Raw genomic sequence first — 22,180 nt, 5'->3', positions numbered from 1 at the left:
CCAGCAGGAGAAAACTTGAAACCCGTTGTGGGGTGTATCTGTATGAGTTGACATAATCATGGATATGTTCTTAAAGGGCTACACACTAAGTTATACACATACTCGCTTCTTCAAGTTTCTTACAAAATATTGTTTTCTTTTCCCCCCTGATTTTTACGTGCCACACCAATCATATTCCTTAATCACCAGTATTTAATAAAGTAAGGGTCTACTAATGAAGAATGAGTGTAAGAACTATATAAAGGCTTGGTTAAAGGAGTAGTTCGACTTAGAAATGCATTTTTCACAAACTATTTCCAGTGACGTCACTACGCTAGTTGTCGTCCGAGGCAAGAACTCGCCTTAGCCCCCCCCCCCCCCGACAACTAAACCAAAACACTCCTCCAAATATTTGGCCAACTTTGCGCTCTTCTAATCCGGCGCCCAGGACACAAGCCCCGTTTACCCCCTAATTACATCACTGATTATTTCTATTTGTAGATTTGAAAATTCTAAAAGCAATGGTGTTTGTTTGAACGCGATACATTGAATCGTTAGCAAGTAACAGAGGAAAAAAAGATTTTGTGATAACGTCATTTGTGGTCAAGCTGCGAGAGCAGGCTTCCTTACATAGTCAGTATTGCCAGATTCCCGGATTGGGCAATTTTTTAAATGCCCTCGCTACCAAAATTTCATATTGGGCGACACCCTAATGTTCGGGCTACTTTTAATTATCTGCAGGTTATAACTCTTAGGAATGTGCCACTTTCTTATTTTCATATACGGAATCAAAAATTGTTGGTTTTATATAATACAATAAAAGTTTTGCTCGTTGAGTGTTCTATTCACAATGAACAATAGTCTTACTGAAACTAACACGTTCGATATTAGATCAATTGAAGAGGTGGTTTCCAAAAGAGCGTAAGTCAATTTTTGGCAATTCTGAAATATTGGTTCTATTAAGTTCCCTTTCAGCATATCCGTATACTGAACATGGTTTCATGCCAAAACTTCATAAATCAAAGTAAATGTAGGCAAAAGAAAACATCATTCTTTTCCAAGGTGTCCTAAGTTAACAGTATTCTCCGAAGCTAATTTCTGACTCATGCCTAAAAACACTTATGAAACTCCCGCTGTAGATGATAATTTCAACGCTATCTTACGAAAAGTAGGCAATTGTAATTTTCTTTCATGTAGATTACTTTTCTTTTACAGAACTAGAATGATGGAAACAAACAAAAATTGTCTCCTGAAAAACAACTCTTTTGACAGGCTGTTTTGGAATTGAGCTCTTCAATTCTTGTTTTAATACGTTTTCATCTCCAGATCTGATAACACTAGACTTTGTTGAATTTACGCTGTTGTAGTATCACATTAATGTGTACTGAGGAATAGGAAGAACACAGTGATCGATGATTTGAAAGATAGGAGAAAATACTGAGTGTTAAAAGAGGAAGCTCAAGATCGACAAAAGTGGAAGAAACATTTCCAGGCCAAAATCTAAAATAAAAAAAAAAAATAAAAAAAAATAAAATCCTCGTTAATCCCAGGACCTGCCGAAAAGCAGAATACTTAATAATAATCTCAATTGTATACATTAATGTGTTCTGTCTTTAAAGTGTAGCCGTAATAGTTGAATGGAGCATTGTAAAAGGGGAAAATACAAATTTAATTTTGTTACTGTATTATCCATATTAAAATAATGAGTAAGTGGAGGAAATACAATAAAATTTCCAAAATTCATCGCTCGCAGATAAAGAATTTAGCAAATAAATTTAAGAACGGATGAATAATAGTGAAAAAGCACACTGTAAACATTGTAATATATATTTCAGAGACCACAAAACTGAATTAAACGCGTCTCCTTGGAAATCAGAAACCTCGCTCATTTATTACTATTAACTGTCTACCTAGTTCATCACACACTGCAGTTCTACTGCTCCCGACGTAGTATGGAATTTGCCCTCACACACCACTGCCAATAGTCCCAAACTGCGGTTGCTGTTTGACCGTTGCCAACCGACATCTGACGTATTTTCAGCTCATGTTTACGTAAATCGACAAGGATATTATGTATAATGATGATTAAAAGTATATAGTAGCAAAATAATTCATTTTTAAGATTGGGCTACCGGCTACAAATAGTTCAAATCCGCTACTTTTGGAGCATAACCTAGCTACTTTTTAATCTTCAGATCTGGCAACACTGTACACAGTGCCAAGCATTTCGTTTGCGAGTGGTGCGGTGGCACGTTCTAAAGTGTGGTTTCCTTTTTGAGAATGATTGCGATGACTGACAACTTCAAGCCTTATCAGTTTGAACCTCGAGCTAATGGCAGCGGAGGAAAACAAATGAAATAATTATTTTCGTGGTCGTTACGAAAACTTGACTGGTGCCGTTGTAATATGTAACAACACTATTTAGAAATATAAGCACGTAAACAATAATAATACCTGATGATGGGCTGCACAAAAGCCTAACATTACAAAACGTAGTTTTCCCTAAAAAGCATAAGTTTGGCGTTTTACAAAAGGAACTGGAAGTTTCAAAACCAATACCATTTAAATATAAAGGTAACCAAAAAAGTTCCGTCGCTTTTTTACCCACCACCTTTTACCGATATGTCAGCTAAGACGTACCTGGAAGATCAAAAATAGTCCCCATTAGCATGGACAACCTTCTGCCAACGTTCTGGAAGTCCATGGATTCCATCGAGGTAGAACTTGGTGGGCCGTGAAGCGAAGAAAGTATCAATTGCATTTTGCACCTCTACTAGGGATTTGAACATGCCTCCTCCAAGGTGATTGTCCAAGGAATGGAACAGGTGATAATCGGAAGGTACAATACCCGGAGAGTATGGTGGATGCAAGTGTTTCCCATCCACGACGTAGAATGGTATCCCGGGTCATCCTAGCCATCTGGGGCTTAGCGTTGTCCTGTAACATGAGGACTCCTTTTCGATTCAGAAGTGTTGGTTTCAGAGTTTAGAGTTGTTCTTGAACACGGCTAAACTGCTGACAGTACGAAGCTGCATTGATGCTCTGACCAGCTGCCAGCAGTTCCCGATGCACGATTCTGCGAGCAGTCTACCAAACACACAGGAGTACCTTCTTCTGATGGGAGTGCTGGTTTCAGCTGTTTTGGAACCGGTTCATAGGATGCTAACCATAGTGCCGTGGAGCTTCGTACAGGTCTCACTTCTCATCACACGTCAATACACTGTCCAGAAATGGCTCCTTCCTCACACTAGACAGCAAAGAAACATATGTCTGCTAGCGTTGCCTACTCCCTTGGTGTCAAATCATGTCCTACCCCATCGACCCAACTTGTAGTGCATCCCAAGCTGATGGAGGTGCTGCCGAATGGTTTCTCCACTCTCACTGAATTGTAGTCCCTGTTCCGCACATTGTTTGCCTCAATTACTGCCTGAAGATCTTCATTTTGTACAGGTGTTGTTATTCCGGCACCTGGTGAGTCTTCGAGTGTTTAGTCACCGTTTTTAAACTTGTTAAACCACCGCTGCACTGTCCGCGTACTCACGATACCCTCAAACAAAGACCTTGCATATCTTCCTCCCCGCTGCAGCGGCGTTTGACCCAGTTTGAACTCTACAGCATACACGCCCTTATGACGCTCTGTGGAGGTCCCATATTCACTCTGTCCTTGCCAAGTTGACGGTGTAACCGAACTACCACAACCAGGAAGTATGTTGGATATACCCACACCAACTGACCTTCGCCTTATCTCCATTCGCATTCAACTCAGGGTGTGAGGTCCAGTTGATCACAGACCTCCACAAAAAGCAACAGAACTTCTTGGTTACCCTTGTAGATAGTGGACGAAATTGCTACAGCACCTAAGTACCTTTTCTTTAATCTTGGTTCCGATTCCCAGAAACAAATATATTCATTTTGACATTTTGTGGCAATTTTTAATAATGACCCTATATTTTTGTGCATTAATGTATGTACAGAACCGCGGCATATGTGGCAAAAATGAAATACATCTGTGAAGTTCGGCAGAATACGTAAACTACTTTACAAATAAATTTGTTTTATTCGCAACGCTCTCCGCGGAACAACCCTCGTCACTCGTTTCATCGTCATTGTGAGTGGCGGATCTAGGAGGTAAAAACTGGGGGGGGCAACTAGAACCCAGAATATGATAGGTATGTATCATGAGTTTACTATAAACTTTTAAAAACATATAAACAATAGCTTACTTTATTTTTGTCACTCAAAAAACTGGGGGACCTAGGCCCTGGCCTAGATCCGCCACTGGTCATTGTCACTTGATACAGAAAAATTAAACGATGAATCAATGTCCTGAAGAACACTGTCATCGTCATTGCTTCCTTCTAGAAGCCGGTATATTTCATTCCAAAATTTACATTGTATAGCAGTTATATTTATATTTATTTCTAAAACAGTAAGTACCTCCAGAGTCATGAGTGACATCGTCGCTATTACTCTCTACTGCCTCCTCTTGACTACAATCGGCAACCGCCTCTTGTACGATTTTTTTACGTTGGTAACTGGACATACATCGACGCTTCTTGAACGGTTCGGATTTTAAACCTTTCAATAATACACTTGGAACAGCATTCTTTCTCAGTTTGCGTGTAAATGATTCTCCTGGCATTAGTTTTTCTTTCAGCAAACATGACTGTTCGAAGTCGGACTCTTCAAAATGTTTGGAACAAACACGAGTGTTTCTATTTGGCACAAAATTTTTCCTATTGATTTTCTTGAGCCATAATTTATATAGATCTGGTGATTTCTCACGTTTTGGAAACGTAAAAAAAGATACTTTATGTCCCTCAGCCTTAATCGCACGAGAATTACAACCGAAAACACAGCACGTGTTAGGCATTTCTACCTCACTTCACAGACATAGCACGCACTGTAGTAATACGTGTCTTCTACTTCGCACAGCACTACGTAATCACTGCTGTCTTTTAAGTACTAATGCTGTAGGAAGAACAACTAACAAAAACGTTTCTCAAGAATTCAACACAAAGCAAAACTGCTTACGAACCCAAAACAATCTATTAAATCAACTGAACTATTCAAGGTTTATCAGCTGCGCACAAGGGAGTGGTGAGTGGTTGCTGACTCACATTCAGTTCCTCGCTTAGCCCACGGGTGACGTAAGCATCTGCGATTCATCGAAAACACACGCGTATAGACGCTGAACGAGACGGCCTGTCAAGATTTTTAAAAAATGTGTCTGTCTCCTCTCTCTCTCTCTCTTTCTATTGCACCAAACTTGTTTTTAACTCGAACTGCTCCTTTAATAACAAGCAAACACGAACAAACTACTGGGGAAATCTCTATAAAAATTATATACATCTCGTCGTATGGACATGTATTGCAAGATATAATATTCGTGATCATTTTCTTTTCAAGCGAAAGTCATACATCCAGTGGCGTATTTACGACTTTGTCTCGGGGGGTTCTTTACTACCTTTACTTCTGGAAATGTGAAAATTCTGCAAGATATTTCATTTACTTTAAAACAGTAAATAAAATTTCGGGGACGGCTTAAAGTCCGGCAGCTCCCTCTTAAATACGTCACTGCATACATCTATTGTATCAAATTTACGTATTCATAATTTGCAATAACAATATGCAACATTATTCAATACTGAAAATGTACACAGGAATAATAATTTAAAAAATGAAATATTTCAACTTTACGTCCCACGATTACGCCGCCCAGGCTAAAGGAGACTATGATAATGTAAACGAATGAAATAGAGAAATGAATAAAGTGGGAAGAAAACGGGGAAACCCCGAGAAAAGCCACACATCACGGGCGGCTTTAGGGTTTAATTTTGGGTAGGCCTACTCCCTCGCTTATGGATACATATACACATTTGATTAATGACAGTAGGAAATTACTTTTACAGTAGTTGTTGTTGCTATTTGTTAAATAATTATCTACCATTAATATAAATAGTGGAAACTATATTTAATCTTCATTGTATCTTTTAGCGTATATATATTTTCCAAAATTTTTGGGTAGGGCCGTGCCTACTCCGTAAAGCCGCCACTGCCACGCACACGGTGTTTGTCCACTAGAAAGTTCACTTGGCGCGAACAAGGATCGAAAGGGACCCCATGCACCAGAGGTGAACGCTCTACCACTGCACCACCGCGGCAATCCGACAGGAATAATCCACCACGACGGTTTATGAATTTCTTGCGGAAAAAGTGCAACAGTTTGTGTGTCGTGTAATACTGTGGGCATAATTTCTGATCGAAATGCTGTACCTGCTGCATCAGCTGAAGAGATCAATTGAAGATTTGCTAAGAGACCAATTTGCTAAGAATACCACCTATCCGTAAAAGGGAGGGTTCACTCTAATAATAATAATAATAATAATAATAATAATAATAATAATAATAATAATAATAATAATAATATATTGTCACAAAGATCATCGGGTTTATGGAGGTTTCACCGTACAGATCAACTAAAACTTTTTTTTATGGTCTTTTATATCGCACGGATCTTTGTTGGAAGCAGAGCACAATAATAACTGATCAGTACCACTTAAGTTGATTTAGTAACATTTGATTTACGAGGCTTAACCACTGCGAAATCGAAATACCGCTAACTTTACAGTAATTATGTGATATCCTCAAATAGATATAAGATAATCGAAATGTGGAACAAGAGAGACAATATTTTGCACGAGGTGCCGTTATCACGAGTCACCTCGTAGCTTTCTGTTTGCAGCCATTTATAAGCGCGAAAATAAATTTTCTAAATGACTGAAAATCGAAAGCAGATAAGTCAGTCTTGATAACGGCATCTCATGTAAAATAATATTGTCTAACGAGCTCTTGTTCCACTTTTCGATTATATTTTATCTATTTGAAGATATCACATAATTACTGTAAAATTAGCGGCATTTTAATTTCGCCGTGATGGGGTCTTAAAAAGATTACATAGAACAGTCCGCTTCTCAAAACACATCTTAAACTTTTCGCTGCTTTCCCGGCTAAGTACCTTTTCCTTGACGTTTTCGTATAATTTTCTTCCGAAATTTCTCCGATTTCCGCATTTGTTTAAAAAAAAAAAAAAAACTTCTACCATGCATATTTGCTAATAGTTTCCGTACAGTGAACCCATACATCTGCACAAGTGTTTTTTTTTTTTTTTTTTTTTTTCATTTCAACCATTTTATAAAGGTAACAATTTTCAGAATCCTTTCCTGTCAAGTATGTATTTGAATTGCAGCAATAATGTGGTTATTTGCTCTAGATTGTCTTCAGACGCTTTCCAATACAGAAAAAATACAGTCAGCTCACTAAAATTTATGTTAATTCTTCGGCAAAGATTAAACAAGCTATGTGTAAATTTTCAGAGAAAGTGGTGCATTGTAAAACCAAAAACAACAATCTGTTTCCTATTTGTTATCTGCTCCTGAAGAAATACAGCCTCTGATGAAAAGCAAAACACTTTCCGACGTGCATGTTTCTTGCATGAAACCCATGTGAGCGTCGGAATGCAGTGTCCCTGAACTAGTCTTTCTATTAGATTACGTCGGTGTTCGATGCGCTCCAGTAAGCTCTCAAAAAAAAAAAAAAATAAAATAAAATAAAATAAATAAATAAATAAATAAATAAATAAAATAAATAAATAAATAAAACAAAGAATATAAACACAGTAGGAAGTAAGCCAAGCAGCAGGGGTGGCTTTAAGATTTTAACTTTGGGTAGGCCCGCCCCCTCGCTTATGGATATATATATATATATTTGATTGATTAATGACAGTAGGAAATTACTTTTAGAGCAGTGATTGATGCTATTTGTTAGATTAATATAAATAGTGGAAAATATATTTACTCTTTACCACAACTGTTAGTTTATATATTTTTCAAAAATTTTGGGAAGGTCCGTGCTACAAAATGCTATTAAAAACTAACTTTTTCTTATAGACCAGACCCGATGGCAGAACTTTTGTCTTCTGCGATGAGCTTTTGTAAGTCAAATTTTCTGCAGGAATTCCAAAATAAAAAAAAAAAAATCAAGATTATAGGGGAAAGTGTCGTACCTAAGGACAGTTGTACCTGTGGACAGTGGCGTTTTCAATAGGAAGATTTGTGACTAAATTGGGTTTGGTTGCATTGCAACATTGCTTCTTTCACAGGATCAGTATAGGCTTACGACGACACTGGTGTTTGGTGATTTTGCTCTGTGGGACCAATTTGAAAATTTTTGGGGTTGAAAGTAACATTTTGAGGTAATTTCTCTCATTAATATTACTTTTATTATATGCAATTTTAATGTATTGGGTTGTTAATCTATATTAGTAATTATTTGGCTCCTTATACACTAAGATTGTTTTCAGTAATACTTATTGTAGAACCAAGGGTAGCCATTTCTGGAAAATGTAGCGAGAAATGTACCTGTGGACAAATCTTATGATGTACCTATGGACGTCCGTAGGTACATACTTAGATTTTAAAAAAGTGTTTATGTCTCTTTACAGATGCCACGTAGCAAGGAAAAGAAGAAAAGAAATCAACCGTCCAATGAAATTATATCTAGTGCTGTGATGGGCGTAATGAAAAACAAGATTAGTATCCGTGAATCGGCCAAGAAATTTAATATTTCAAAAAGTTGTTTAGCTTTCCATGTTGCTCAATTTAAGAAATCCTCAGCGAAAACATATGCTTACTCACCACGTTATGATAATCATAGGTTGTTTAGTGATGAACTAGAAGCTATACTAGTTGACTACATAAAGCAGTGTGCCTTTATGCAGTATGGACTTACACTAAAAGATATAAAAAAAACTTGCGTATCTCTTTGCGAAGGAGAACAAAATTCATTATCCTTCTACTTGGGACAGGGATCAAACAGCTGGTGAAGGATGGGTCAAGTGGTTCAGGGCTCGCCATGCGGCTGATATCTCAGTTCGAACACCGGAAGCTACCAGCCTTTCAAGAGCTACATCCTTTAACAAAGAAAATGTGTCCAAATTCTTTGAAAATTATATAAGTGTAATGGAACGCTATCATTTCGATCCTTCAAAATGTTGGAACATAGATGAATGTAGTATATCAACTGTCCATGTTCCGCCAAAAATTCTTGCTCCAAAAGGTGTAAAGACTATCGGAGGAATGACGTCGGGAGAAAGGGGTGAAAATGTAACAATGATTGCAGTTGTAAGTGCAATAGGATATAGTGTGCCTTGTATGTTTATATTTCCAAGAGGGCATTCTAAATCCCACATGTTGAAAGGTGCTCCCCTGGTTCTATTGGTGATGCAACACAGTCAGGATGGTCCAATGAAGACATGTTTTTTTAACTTTTTGAATCACGTCATAAACCATACAAAACCATTACCAGAAGATCCTGTACTTGAACTACTCGACAATCACAAAAGTCACATGTCTTTCAAGACAATCTGTCGTGCTAAATAGACGGGAGTGGTTATGGTCACCTTCCATCCTCATTGTTCACATAAGCTCCAGCCTCTAGATAGGACAGTTTTAGGTCCTTTTAAATCGTACTATAACAGAGCAGTAGCAGATTGGATGTTATCAAGCAGTGGGTCAAGTCTAGATGATAAAACATCAGGTAGGCCAGTATCCAAATATAAAGTAGCTGAGTTCGCGGGAAAGGCATACCCATTAGCGTTTACTCCATCAAATATAACGAGTGGTTTTCGAGTGACAGAACTTTATCCACTTAATCGGGACATTTTTCTGGATCACGAATTTTTACCTTCGCCAGTGACTGATCGCCCAGAACCATCAACGAATCTCAGAGTCTACTGAAGGTGCTGAGTTTTCGACTACTTCGGCTTCAGTCTCTGGATTTACAGATTCCTCTGCTGTAAATGAACCTTCAACATCGAATAGTGTCACAAATTCAGTACCTTCCGAAACCATTGAAAAGCACCTGGTTGTCACGTAGGAACAGATACGTCCTTTCCCAAAGGCTGGAGTACGTAAAACTGTAGGGACCACTAAACGTCGCAAAGGAAGATCAAGGATTTTAACAGATACGCCCGAGAAAATGGAAATTGAGAAAATGAAGAAGAAGAGGAAAGGTAAGCAACAGGTAAAGTACTACTTGATAACAGTTCTTCAGAAGAGGAAAACCTTGAAGATTTACTTCAACTAGATGAAGAAAGTAGTGAAGGAGAACATGTTGACCTATTAACTGAACATCAAGACTTAGCCAAGGACCTAGAAGGTGGTTTCAATCCACTAAAACTTAAACCTGGCGATTATATTCTAGTTGAAGTGACAGGCAAAAAACATTCGAAGCATTTTGCAGCTAGAATAAGAGAAAAATCGGGAGATGGTTTGTATGCAGTGGAGTATCTTAAAAAGTGTTCAAGCGACGATTCACCAAAATTCAGAATTGAGAAAGACCCTAGCATTTATGATGTTGTCTTAGATGAAATAAAATTGAAGCTACCTAATCCTAATATCGTAGGTGGTTCGGAGAGGCAATCAAAGCAATTGTCTTTTCCCATCTCATTTATGGGATACAACCTTGGTTGAGTCATTCTATAGAAGATACATACTCTAAAAGTAGACCTAAAAGTGTTTTGTTCATTTTGCCGACTTATTGCATTTTGTGAACAATGTTATTTTATTTAGATAATTAGTATCCCTTTGTTTACCATAACATTTTGTCATATTTTAAGACTCGTAGTTATAGGCTTGTATTTGCCAATTATATGAACCAACCTTCTTACATTTCTACACAGCCGTGTTTTTTCTTATTAATGGATCAAACTTTGCAATGAATAAAAACCAGAAAGACGCAATAGATGTGTTTTCTATTATTTATTACCTTCTATGCCTTTTGTCCTCAGGTACATCACCCCATGTCCATAGGTACATGCCCCCGTTGTACCTCAGGACACGAAATATGGATTTCAAAAATTGGTTATTGCTTGGTTTTAAAAAGCGTTCAGGAGCTGACAATTTTTTGTGTAATAAAGAACGAATGTCTAAAGGTTTTTAAAGCAATCTGGCTCCCTTGGTGTTATTTGTTTAACAAATAAAAAATAAAATTCAAAAAATGTCCATAGGTACGACACTTTCCCCTACTAGCATGCTTTTATTACAGCGTTGCATGAAGTATGGTACATAGTTTTCGGTGGTATCCCTAGTTCGAGTTACAACCTGTGAAGTCACATTATTTATTGCTAAAAGAAGCAGATTCAAAATATTTATCGTCCATGCATTTTAGACATCTACACATAGCAGGCCTGTTTTTATACTTTTCTCTTGGCTATTTATTTTTCCTCTGGCAAATTTTCTGCGATTACAGATCGCAGCACATTCTGCTATGGAGAGATCAAATCTGGATGTCCACAATTACTACGACACTTTCTATATTTTCATATTTTCCACTAAGTTATTCATTTTGAAAAAAAAAAAGGGGGGAGGAGTAAGCTTACCGACGACTATTGTATTTCTTTAATCAGTCACAGCTGTCAGTTAATGTTGGGCACACAGCCTCTGAAAACAAGAAGTATTGGATAAAAGATAAGCAGGATAGATTGTTCAAACAAAGATTATTACAAAATAGGCCTACTTTTATTTCAGATTACAAGCGTGTACAGGAATATAAGAAAGACTGAAATGAAAGAAATTCATGAGTAGCTGGATGTGTTCTGCATCTAAAGCTCTGTTTGAAAGCAGATAAATAATTGAACCCTGTTTTACAAAGACAAAGTCGCTGACTATTATCTGGTCCAAGAAGTAACAGTGTTCTCACTTATTTGGTGAGCACGAATTCCCTGACTTTTCCAGGCCATGCTTTACAAATTTCGAGGTCTTATATAGTGTGTCTGTGTATCTATAGGTAGAGAAATCTTGGAAAAACAACCTAATTATTTTATAAAATGTCCCATGTCAAACAGCCGCGTAAGCCAGGCAAACAAATAGGTTCTTGGAAATAAAAACCTGTACTTAAAATTCCCCGACTGTTTCATTTTACTCAGCTTTTCATGACATGCCCGGACGTTTTACAAGCTGAATTTCCTGACTTTCCAGGTCGGTGGGAACCCTCAATAATAAAAACTTTCTTGAATGATCTGACTTGTCAACATACTCCATAACTTGACGGTAGTCTTGATTCTTATCCGGCTTAACTGGGCCCAAAGGGAATCCGGAAAACCGAAAATCCGGACAATATGGATAATACACAAAACAAACCTTTAAATAAGCAAGCTTACCGTTTATTAGATAATTTTTCACTTATATATATAGATATATAGATATATCTATATATCTATATATATATCTATATATCTATATATATATCTATATATCTATATATATATCTATATATATATCTATATATCTATATATATATCTATATATATATCTATATATATATATATATATATATATATATATATATATATATATATATATATAAAGCACTGGGGGCGCTTTCTTGAACTCGACAAAAAGCATTTTGTGTACAGTATTACCATAAGTTATTGCACAACTTATGGTATGTGGGAACTGTACATTTCATCAAAATAAAACTCGAATGTTGGGCGTACTCATACTTAAGTTCTTCCTATCACAATTAAAAATTATTATCTATGTTAACATTAAATTAAAAAAAAAAAAAAAAAAAAAAAAAGAATTATCCGGATCAACGAGGGCCGCATAAACGAGGTTGTACTGTATATTCGTCAAACTCTGAACAAGCCTTTCACAGTCCATAATAATGTGACCCTTCTCACCCTTTACCCAGACAATAATTATTTAAGAATATGAAGTGACGCATATTCATCAAATCCATAAACAAACTCTTACTTACTACCGGTACGTTTAATATTTAATGTACAATTTACTGTTTCGGTGCTCCCGACACCTTTCCTCAGCAGATTTGGACAACTCATGTGCGATTCCCCTCGCTCCTTAAAACTTCATCTCGCACTACTTAACGGTAAACAATTAGCTGTAAGTTTCAGGGGATAACAATTGATGTGTGCGCGTAGCACAGAGTTTGTGCTAAAGAATCTAAAAGGGTTAAAACCATCGCTGTTCACAAGCTTTTTATTATGATTATTTACGCATTTATTACCAAGAATGAAGTCGTCCAATTCATTTACACTCCGCCATTCTATTTCTTGTGTTTACTTCTTAGCAAATCATAGACCCAATGTAAGTAAGTTTAAGTAGCAAGTGGATACCATCGACTAACATCCACATACGTTCAAATTATATTCTAAGTTATACCTTTGAGTTCGCTTTATAGACGATGCACATCTAAAGAATCCTAATAAAAAAAATAAGTAAAAGGTACGAGCCTGTGAAAAAAGCAGGGATCTTAACTGCAGAAGGAAGGAAGGCTGAACAGTTTTGAAATACTGCAACTGTTCACGCATGCACATTCTGTCTGTAGGGAACATGGAAGTGAGTGAAAAATTAGGTTAATTGTTCTTTACGTTCTTTAAGTAACATGTGGTACAGTGGGACTGTTTACTTTTAAGTCTGTTGTTTCCAAGATATATGTGAAAAGCAAACCACATAGTTCATAGATTTATAATCCCGAATCTCGTGGGTTCCTTCGGATATGCTGTTTGAGTAATATTACTCTCTGCACAGAACAATGATTTCCCCTATACCTAGGAAGATGTACATCGAGACTACTGATGGACCAACACTTCGTTGTCTTCCTTTGCGACTGTCTCCTCCCCTGTTATTCGCCTCTACTTGTCTCTTCCTCCTCAGCTCCTTTCAGCACACCCTTCGAACTCACATAGGACCACCTAGCCACTACTTCACTCACAGTGTTATATTTTCATTCTAGTTTGATTCAAACCTGCTGGGAATGTTATAGAATTCGCACTCCAGTTATTCTGCCTGATGACTTCATTTTGAGGCACAGAAAATCGAAACGTACATCCAAGACGCACAACTGAAGAAATGAAATGTGTAACGTGCAGCAACAAAGAAAAGCTCTCACAGCTTCTCTCCCATCCCTCCCTCAAAACAAATGAATAGAATGCAGTTTCACACAAATACAGATCGTACAAGTATTAACAACACTTTGTTGTTTAGTAAAGAAGTTAAACTGAATGCGCCAGCCCTTTAAAGAGTTACTTGAGAGAGACACAAGAAAGCGCATGTGAAGAAAGAAAAAAAGTGGTAATTTGTGTACTTCAAAAATGAATTACAATTCAAAAACTGACTGCATGTAACTGTTGGCACTACATGATGGTATACCATATTGTTTCAAGGGGCCGCGGTGGCTCAGTGGTAGAGCGCTTACCTCTGGTGCATGGTTCGATCCTAGCTCGTGCTAAGTGGTGAACGAACATCATGTGCATCGGTTTTCTCGGGGTTCTCCCATTTCTCCCCGCTTTCTCATTACACCATATCATTCATTCACTTCTAATCATCACCGTCTCCTTTAGCCTAACCGGCATAACCGACGGACGTAAACGTATCTCTTTCATATACCACTTCAAATTATGTTTAACTATGATGGACAAAATGTACAAGGACCATAAACGCAATTTGACACTTTTAGTAATTTATTACTGGCAGCAAACAAAATGTCATTTAATAGACAATAGTTATGAAGCGTTGCAATGTTTTATCTTGACACCCTTGTAACTTTTTAATGAATAGATAAAAATCGCTGAAACTGTACCAACCGTGCAAACTGAAATCGACAGGTACAACTCCAATGTAAACTTACATACTGTGCAAAGCCATCAGATTAGTAGTGCTGTCAACTCAACAAAAATTTCAAATGGCACTATGTCAAATCATTACATATTTCAAATCTACATGTTAATGAAAACTCGTATCACTTAAATTGAAATTTATTCAGTATTATAAACTAAGGATATTACAGTATAACGAGGTCCAAATTTTAGATGCCTTTACAACAGTAATAACGGAAGTAAGATGGACGTAATTCGCAACAGAATTATTTATTAGTGTCAAAGATAATCATGGCATGAAATGACATACTTTGAATAAAATGAAAAAGGTTACAAGAGACTGAAAATCTGACGTCTTTCAAAAGGCTTCATTTTGCACATCCAGCCAATGATGGTTTTCAATAGACGTACAGATCATGCCATCTACAGTAATGTTCGGATCTTCCAACCACTACTCCACAAAATAGTCGAAAAATTTAGCTACTTTTCCAGAAGCAGGAGACAGATACGAATTCCAATCAACTACCAAAAACCTTTTTCAACAGTACAAAAGATAATCTTGAACACTTCCTGCATGTGAGCCTGATACTTACAGATTCTTCGCTTTTCCTATCAAAACTATTAAAATATTGGTAGTACCAAAAATTGAAACAAGTGAAAAAGGACTCACTACTCCAGCAAATTCAAACAATTTATTCTACATCAAAACTTTGAAAATAGTAAAATTATGCACTAATAACGATGCATATATCCAGATAATTTATAGTTTTAAAAAAACAAAGTGCACGGACAATACGAAACAGTAGAGCTCACACCTGAAATATGTTAACAAATGATTGATTGTGATAGGCCAAAAGTGGAAAATGTGGATAAACCCTCATCTCTGATAGATCAAACGCCTACAGAAAGGCAATGTCCATCTGTTCGTCTGTCTATCGACAGGAACCCGAGGAAAAACGGTAAAATATATCGAGACAGGGTTCACTCGAATAGATTCAGCGTCCCAAGAATAGGTTACATCTCCGTTAACTTGTTATTCAAACCATAAATTACTAAAATTAGAAATTCCGGTTTCAGCGTTTTTCGCCGTAAGCACAAGATACATTTTTGTAATCTTGATTTGTAGTAACTCTACCGACAACTCATTAACCCCCACGACTAGGGTATTTTCTTCCCTTACCTTTAATAGAACTTCCATTTCTGGGCTTTAAAAAAAAACAAGTACAGGTTACAGCAAAGATTTCAGTGCTCCACGCTCGTCCCTGCCGGCAAGGTTCTAGAACACAGGTCCCCCTTTCCATTGAGCTGTAATAAAGACATAAAACAACGTGCCCTGCTCTAACCCGCCTCCAGTCGCTAACGCTCGCTCGGCAATACTCTTGTCAATTAAATATTAACTTTGGTACAAAAAGGAACCAACCTAGCTAGAACTTATCTGGCGGGATCTGTGTTCTAGAACCTTCCCGTCACTGCCTCCCGGTAGACTATGAAAGAAATTCCACCTATTCATGCATACCTAGTAAAAATAAACCAGAACTAGAATCTGAATCTGAAAGTGATCAGAAAACCCGTTTTTGCAGAAAACTGCATTTGTAGTCACAAATGCATACAAACCTATCCCGTACCTGTATACTCCAACGACGAAGGAAACTGTAAAACTGCTCATGGAATAAGAGTATTGAAAATAATAGATAGTTAAATCCAAAAAGCCAGACTTCAAAGTCATAATCTGGCTTTCCAGATCCATAGATCTGTAAACTTACAGAATATCGAATTAAATCTGTTACGCTCGTCACGATTATTTGTATCATCGTAAACTGAACCGAAAAGAACTTGAACTAACCTGCATCTTACAAACTAGCGAAGGTTAACGGAAATTATATCCATAATATTATTAAAGAACGTAATTCGAAGAGTATGTTCCCAAGCACGTAACATAAGGAAGCCATGATTGAACTTAATACAGAGTATAAAGTCATGATCCGCACCGATAGAGTTCTCCAAAAGGTAAGGAACAATAAAGATGGTTTCCACTATCTTAGTTTACGTGCATACCTACTATCCAGACGCACCTGCTCCTTACAGGTGGAACCAGGCGCGGGCTCAATTTTCATTCTGCCCTGATTTGGTTCGATACACTTCTTGCTTTTAGCGAACACCTACCACCGATTTGTTTTTTGCACTAATATTTATGGCACGTCCACATGCTATATATACACCCATAAAGGTTAAGCCCTCTTAAAAGTGAATCTGCACCCAGGAATGCAACTACTGTAGACATACCGTCTCCTTTAGCCTAGCCAGCATAGCCGTGGGTCGTAAAACTGAAAGATTTCATGCAATAAGTTTCCTTTAACGCAATCTACCTTAAATATCTTGTATTAAAAACAAAAAAATAAAAATGGTGCTGAATAGTCTATCAGAAAAATCGTAATTTTGCAGTTAAAATGCGCGAGTACATATCAAGGAGAGTATTTCCACTCTCAGAGCAGTTCTGCACTTACAAGTGTAATGTCACTAGCTTAAATAACCCTTATAAGGGCAATACTAGGATTAAAATGAGGACGTGTATATAAAATACAACTGTATAAACATACTAATTTCCATCGGCAAATTATATCTGCACGATGCAGGAAACCTGTATTTTATAGTTATAGGTACAGAAGTATTAGTGGTCTAACCTACGCGATATTACATAATATGAAGTCTTAGCAGACAGCACCGCCCCGGTTTATGCGCATAACCTCTGTCGCTAACGCGCGGACCTCTGTGTTCTTGCCCTGAGTCTGTTATAAAGTTTTGACTGGTTACGTTTTAGAACACTGGCCTTATCCTCAGGGAAGGTTCTAGATTACTGGTCTCCCATGTAGGTTAATAGTTGGGTAGGTTTCTTTCTATACTAAGGTTTATACATTTAATTTACACTGTATGGCCGAGCGAGTGTTAGCGAGTGAAGGCGGGTTAGAGCCCCGCAGGGCACGTTGGTTTCTGTTTTTATTACTGCTGAGTGGGAAGAGGGACCAGTAATCTAGAACCTTGCCTTATCCTCATTGAGTTGATTTTGAGTTTCACGTCCCTTTCAGATGCAGGCCATGTGAGATGGGAACTACTGATTAACGTGGAATCCGAACCACATAAGCTCCCGTTAGGAATCGAACCGGGTCTCCTACGCCAACTCATCCTCACTGCGTTGTTACAATGAAATTAATCAACTTGACTACTAACCTGTCTTCGGTCGCTATCGGTTGCTCCGCATTACCGTGCGAAGTGCTCCGCATTACCAGGGAACAAACCTGGCTATTCACCCACCTTCACCTATATGTATGGGCCAGCATTCTAGAACTTTTCCCATTTGCGCTTCTAGAGGTCACCTCACAGAGGTCGGTTCGTGTTTATTGCACCATCCTCGGTTATGATCACACTCTCCATCGCTGATGTGCCCCCCGCCCTATGAAAGTAAACCGCGTGGGCTTCACTGCTGCACTCCTACTATACTGTTAGATAGCATTCTCGCTTTAGTGATTACTTGGCACTATTTTATTTCTTTAGTTTTTCTTGTGTTTTTACAATGTTTTTACGGCGTAGGTACATCAGTTTGCACGCATATTATTAATCCGTATACAATTATCTGGATGTGACCCCGCGTAGTGTAGTCGCTAACACTCTCGTCTTTGGTGCGAGCGACCCCGGGTTCGATTCCCGGTGGAGCAATCGCTCGAAGAACTGTAAAAGCTCTTTCAGGCCAACCATCCTGAATGAGGTTTAGGCAAATGCCGGGATAGTACCTAACATACAGGTTAAAGGCCGTTTCGTTTCTTCCCTTTCCTCGAATAGTGTGATCGCCAAGGGACGTTATCTCTCATAAGTGACGGGCTAACATGGCCATAGATGTTGAGCGCTCAGAAATTAATTTCGGATATAGTATACATGAAGCTGCATCAGTTCCCGAAGGAGCAGGACGCTCATACTTTTAGGGATTATTCATTGAGTATGTACGAACTTACAAAGGGGGGTAACAAAGCGACTTTTATTTACTTATCGACTGACACGAAAATAAAAAAGAACGTACCTGTACTTTATATCTGCATGTGTAGTGCCCTTGTACTTTATCTATGACTGGTTTGTGTGGGGGGGGGGGATTAACGCATATTGCATGTCTTGTGCACATGGATACTTCTTACTATTGCACTACGTAGAAAATTTATGGTATTTCATGTAGAAGTGGTAATAGAACACAGAAGAAACGCAGATCAGGGGGTTCTCATGTATACTATTACCTTAACTCCGCGTAATTATTTGGGCATGCACCAACCGCCAGACTAAAACGCCTTAGGGAACTACTTGAAGCAAGAATAGGGAAAGAAAGGGTTCGTCGAACTCCATTCGCTTAATTTTATCAACATGCGTCCAAACTAGGGCTGTGTTTTGTTACAGGGGCTTTCCCATTTGTAGAAACGAGATGTGCAAAATGCTGTACACTACATGTACTTACCGGAAGCGCACATAAGGGAATATGAATACAAACAGTGGCGTATTTACGATTTCGTTTCGGGGAGGGCTTTGTTAACTTTCGAGGGGGGGGGGGGGGCTTTGCCTGAAAATGTGAAAATTCTGCAAGATATTTCATATACTTTACTATAGTAAGTAAGATTTCGGGGAGGGCTTAAGCCCGGATGCCCCCAACCCTAAATACGCCACTGAATACAAATATGCAAGCAGTTAGCCCTAACGTAACGTAACCTAACATTAACAGAAATCAGCGAAATGTTATTTCTTCGAAAATAAGGCTGTACCCCTTTAACTAAACATAGGCCCCAAACTACCATAAACTAGTCCGCCCCTCCCCCTACAACCTCTAACTGCGGTCTTAATTATCAACACGCAGATGGAACGAACGTTCACCCAAATATATAATTTAGTTTGACAAACTATTCTGTACCTGTACGCAAAAAATGTTCAATTAAATTCATTGAAATGCTAGATAGCCGACAGAAAATACTAATATCCATACTAGCACTAATTTAAAGTATCCCACATTTTTATTATTAACGGTCTCTCCTACCCGATGCTTACATACTGGCGACTACAACTTTGAGACTGCCACGCCATCTGTGGTTCAGTTGCATAGGTGTAATTAAATGATAAATAAATAATAAAATAAATAATCAAAATCAAAGTACACTCACATATAGCTTATTGGAGGCGCGTAGTATAGTATACTTTGTTGACACACTATGCTACATCATTACAATCTCGTTTCACATGACCACTCAGCATGAACCGGTAGCGCGACCAGCGCTGAAGAAAACACTCCACCATAACTAATCCCGAACTTCACTCACGTGGTTGGTCGACTTATTAACTCTCACCGCGACAACTTTCATTACAAATCTCCTTCTATTTTAACAATGAATAACTAAATCGGGAAAAAGAACCAAACACACATCGCATCACTTCGGCGACTGACCACTACACTACACAGATTTTCACTCACACAGCTCAAACCTACCTTTGATATACAAGCCATGGTAATCATCAAAGGAGATCACGATCGGTGGCGGTGGTGAATCATTATTATTAACAAGTTTTAAAGATGCATCTTTAATAGGTTTTCTAACTTGATAATACTTCGTTAATGTCGACATTTTGCGTATATCACTAGACACTACAAACTATACAACCTTCTCAATTTCCGAGTTTCAACTGTTTCCTTCTTTTTCTTCTTGTCCTCTCTGCGTTTTTCCCGCCAAACTTTTCTCCGCCCTTCTCTCCGTTATCCCGCTAGCTACACCAATTATGTTGGCGGGTGAGTGACGACGCCTGAAGATCTGGAATTTAAAAGGCCTCAACGTTATCGCAGAGTTGCCAGGACTACTAAAATTATGAAATCATCGTTCTACAATTAAACGGTACCACAGAAAAGGTTCCTTCGTTTATGACGATGCACATGCTAGAAATTGGATGAAAAATTTGAATGACTAACGAAAATTCTGAACAGTAACGATTTAAATAACCTTAACTAAAGTCCCAAATCTCCTTCTCCATATACATTTTCATTTTTCTAAGAAAAAATGCCTTCTGTATCCTTCAATACAAATGAACTATAGGGTACAATTATTAATGATATAATGTAATGTTGGCCAGTTGAAAAGAAATGGGCACATTCCATAACAGAATGCGCCAAGGCAGCGCACAATTTCCGATTTCGTTAGTGATAATAGCCATAGATTTTTATTTATTTATTTATTTAGGGGTTTTGGATTTTTTTTTTTTTTTTTTTTTTTTTTTTTGCATTTCGTTGCTGTATGCAGACTTTTGTGAAGAGTGATACGGATCGGTCCCCTAAGTTTGATTTGATTTTGAGTTTAGTGTCCCGTTCAACAGCATGGACTTACAGTTTAACGTGGGATCCGAACCGCATGAACTGACCCCGGGAATCGAACCCGGGTTTCTCACGCCAAAGAACCCACGCGTACGCTAACCGCTTAGCCACGAGGGAGCTCGACCGAAGTGATCCTAGCGTAAATGTCTGCTCAATGCTCACATAGTGGCGGCTCTTGGGGGAAGGCACATTTATAAAAAAAAAACTCTCTACACAATAAGGAAATTACCTTGTGCTATGTATTCCTAATGTACAAAAGAATTAGTACATTACGTAAGTATTATTTTATGAAAATGAGACTTCCCTAAAACACTTCCATTACAAATGCATAATAGGAAATTATAATGTTAGTCTCTTGACATGGACGCCGATTTCTCTGTAACTTTGGGGGGGGGGCATTCATAAAAAATGTATATATAACAATACTATTACAATTAAGAAATACATATAAAAATATATATTCATAAAAATAAATGGGAGCCCACATGAATTTTGGGGAGGCCCGCTCATCCCCCCCTTAGGATCGGCGCCCTTGTTTGAAAGGGATTTTGGACGAAAATTTAGAAATGTGATTGCGCGCGCGCTTTTGTAATGGTTGATTTACATAATTAGGGCCTACAGGTAACTGTAAAACATGAGGGGCAACTATTATATAGTGTACAAAGAGTCTTCTCTAAAATGTATCAGAAAAGTGATAGGCTACGTGCAGCATTAAAACGAAAATGAAATGAAATCTTTAAATTTTACGTCTCACGGTTATGCCAGCTAGGCTAAAGGAGACGGTGATTATGAGAATGGAATGAAGAAAGTGGGAGTAAACGGGAGAACAACGAGGAAACCCACGCACACGGTGTTTGTCCACCACAAAGTTCACTTGGCGGCGGCATTAAAATATCATGTACACTGGTAGTACTAATTGGTATGAGATCTATAGATAACTCATGAAAACCGAACTATGGTGTTGTTATCAACTTGTACATTAGGACAACACACATAACTAATTTCCATTAGGTTCTAATAGTGCCGTGCCGTGGAAAATCAGCGCCCAGAGCAAGAGTATACTACGGTGCTCCCGTATAAGTGAGATGGACAGACCAGCCGCGAAGCGTCACCATGGTTGGCGAGAAGCATAGGAAAATTTT

The 22,180-nt window shown here is 38.0% G+C and overlaps 1 protein-coding gene across 9 annotated transcripts in view; it reads right to left on the bottom strand.

The window, feature by feature from the left end:
• LOC145670527 (uncharacterized) overlaps positions 1-22,180 on the bottom strand; it is a 155,750-nt gene that overhangs the window by 10,126 nt on the left and 123,444 nt on the right. The window contains exon 2 of one of the 9 annotated variants that reach the window (XM_081739353.1): positions 20,166-20,484. The exons of 7 other annotated variants lie outside the window; for them this stretch is intronic. In XM_081739353.1, the coding sequence (XP_081595479.1) occupies positions 20,166-20,301 (136 nt within the window). In that variant the 5' untranslated portion in view covers positions 20,302-20,484. Of the gene's footprint in view, positions 1-19,842; positions 20,126-20,165; positions 20,485-22,180 lie in introns of those variants that run through there. One more of the 9 variants, XM_081739372.1, reaches the window with a different exon arrangement.

Source organism: Thermobia domestica, chromosome 2 (assembly GCF_964235325.1).
Source record: "Thermobia domestica chromosome 2, izTheDome1.hap1.1, whole genome shotgun sequence".
Classification (NCBI taxonomy): domain Eukaryota; kingdom Metazoa; phylum Arthropoda; class Insecta; order Zygentoma; family Lepismatidae; genus Thermobia; species Thermobia domestica.
This window is presented reverse-complemented; position numbering and strand designations above follow the sequence as displayed.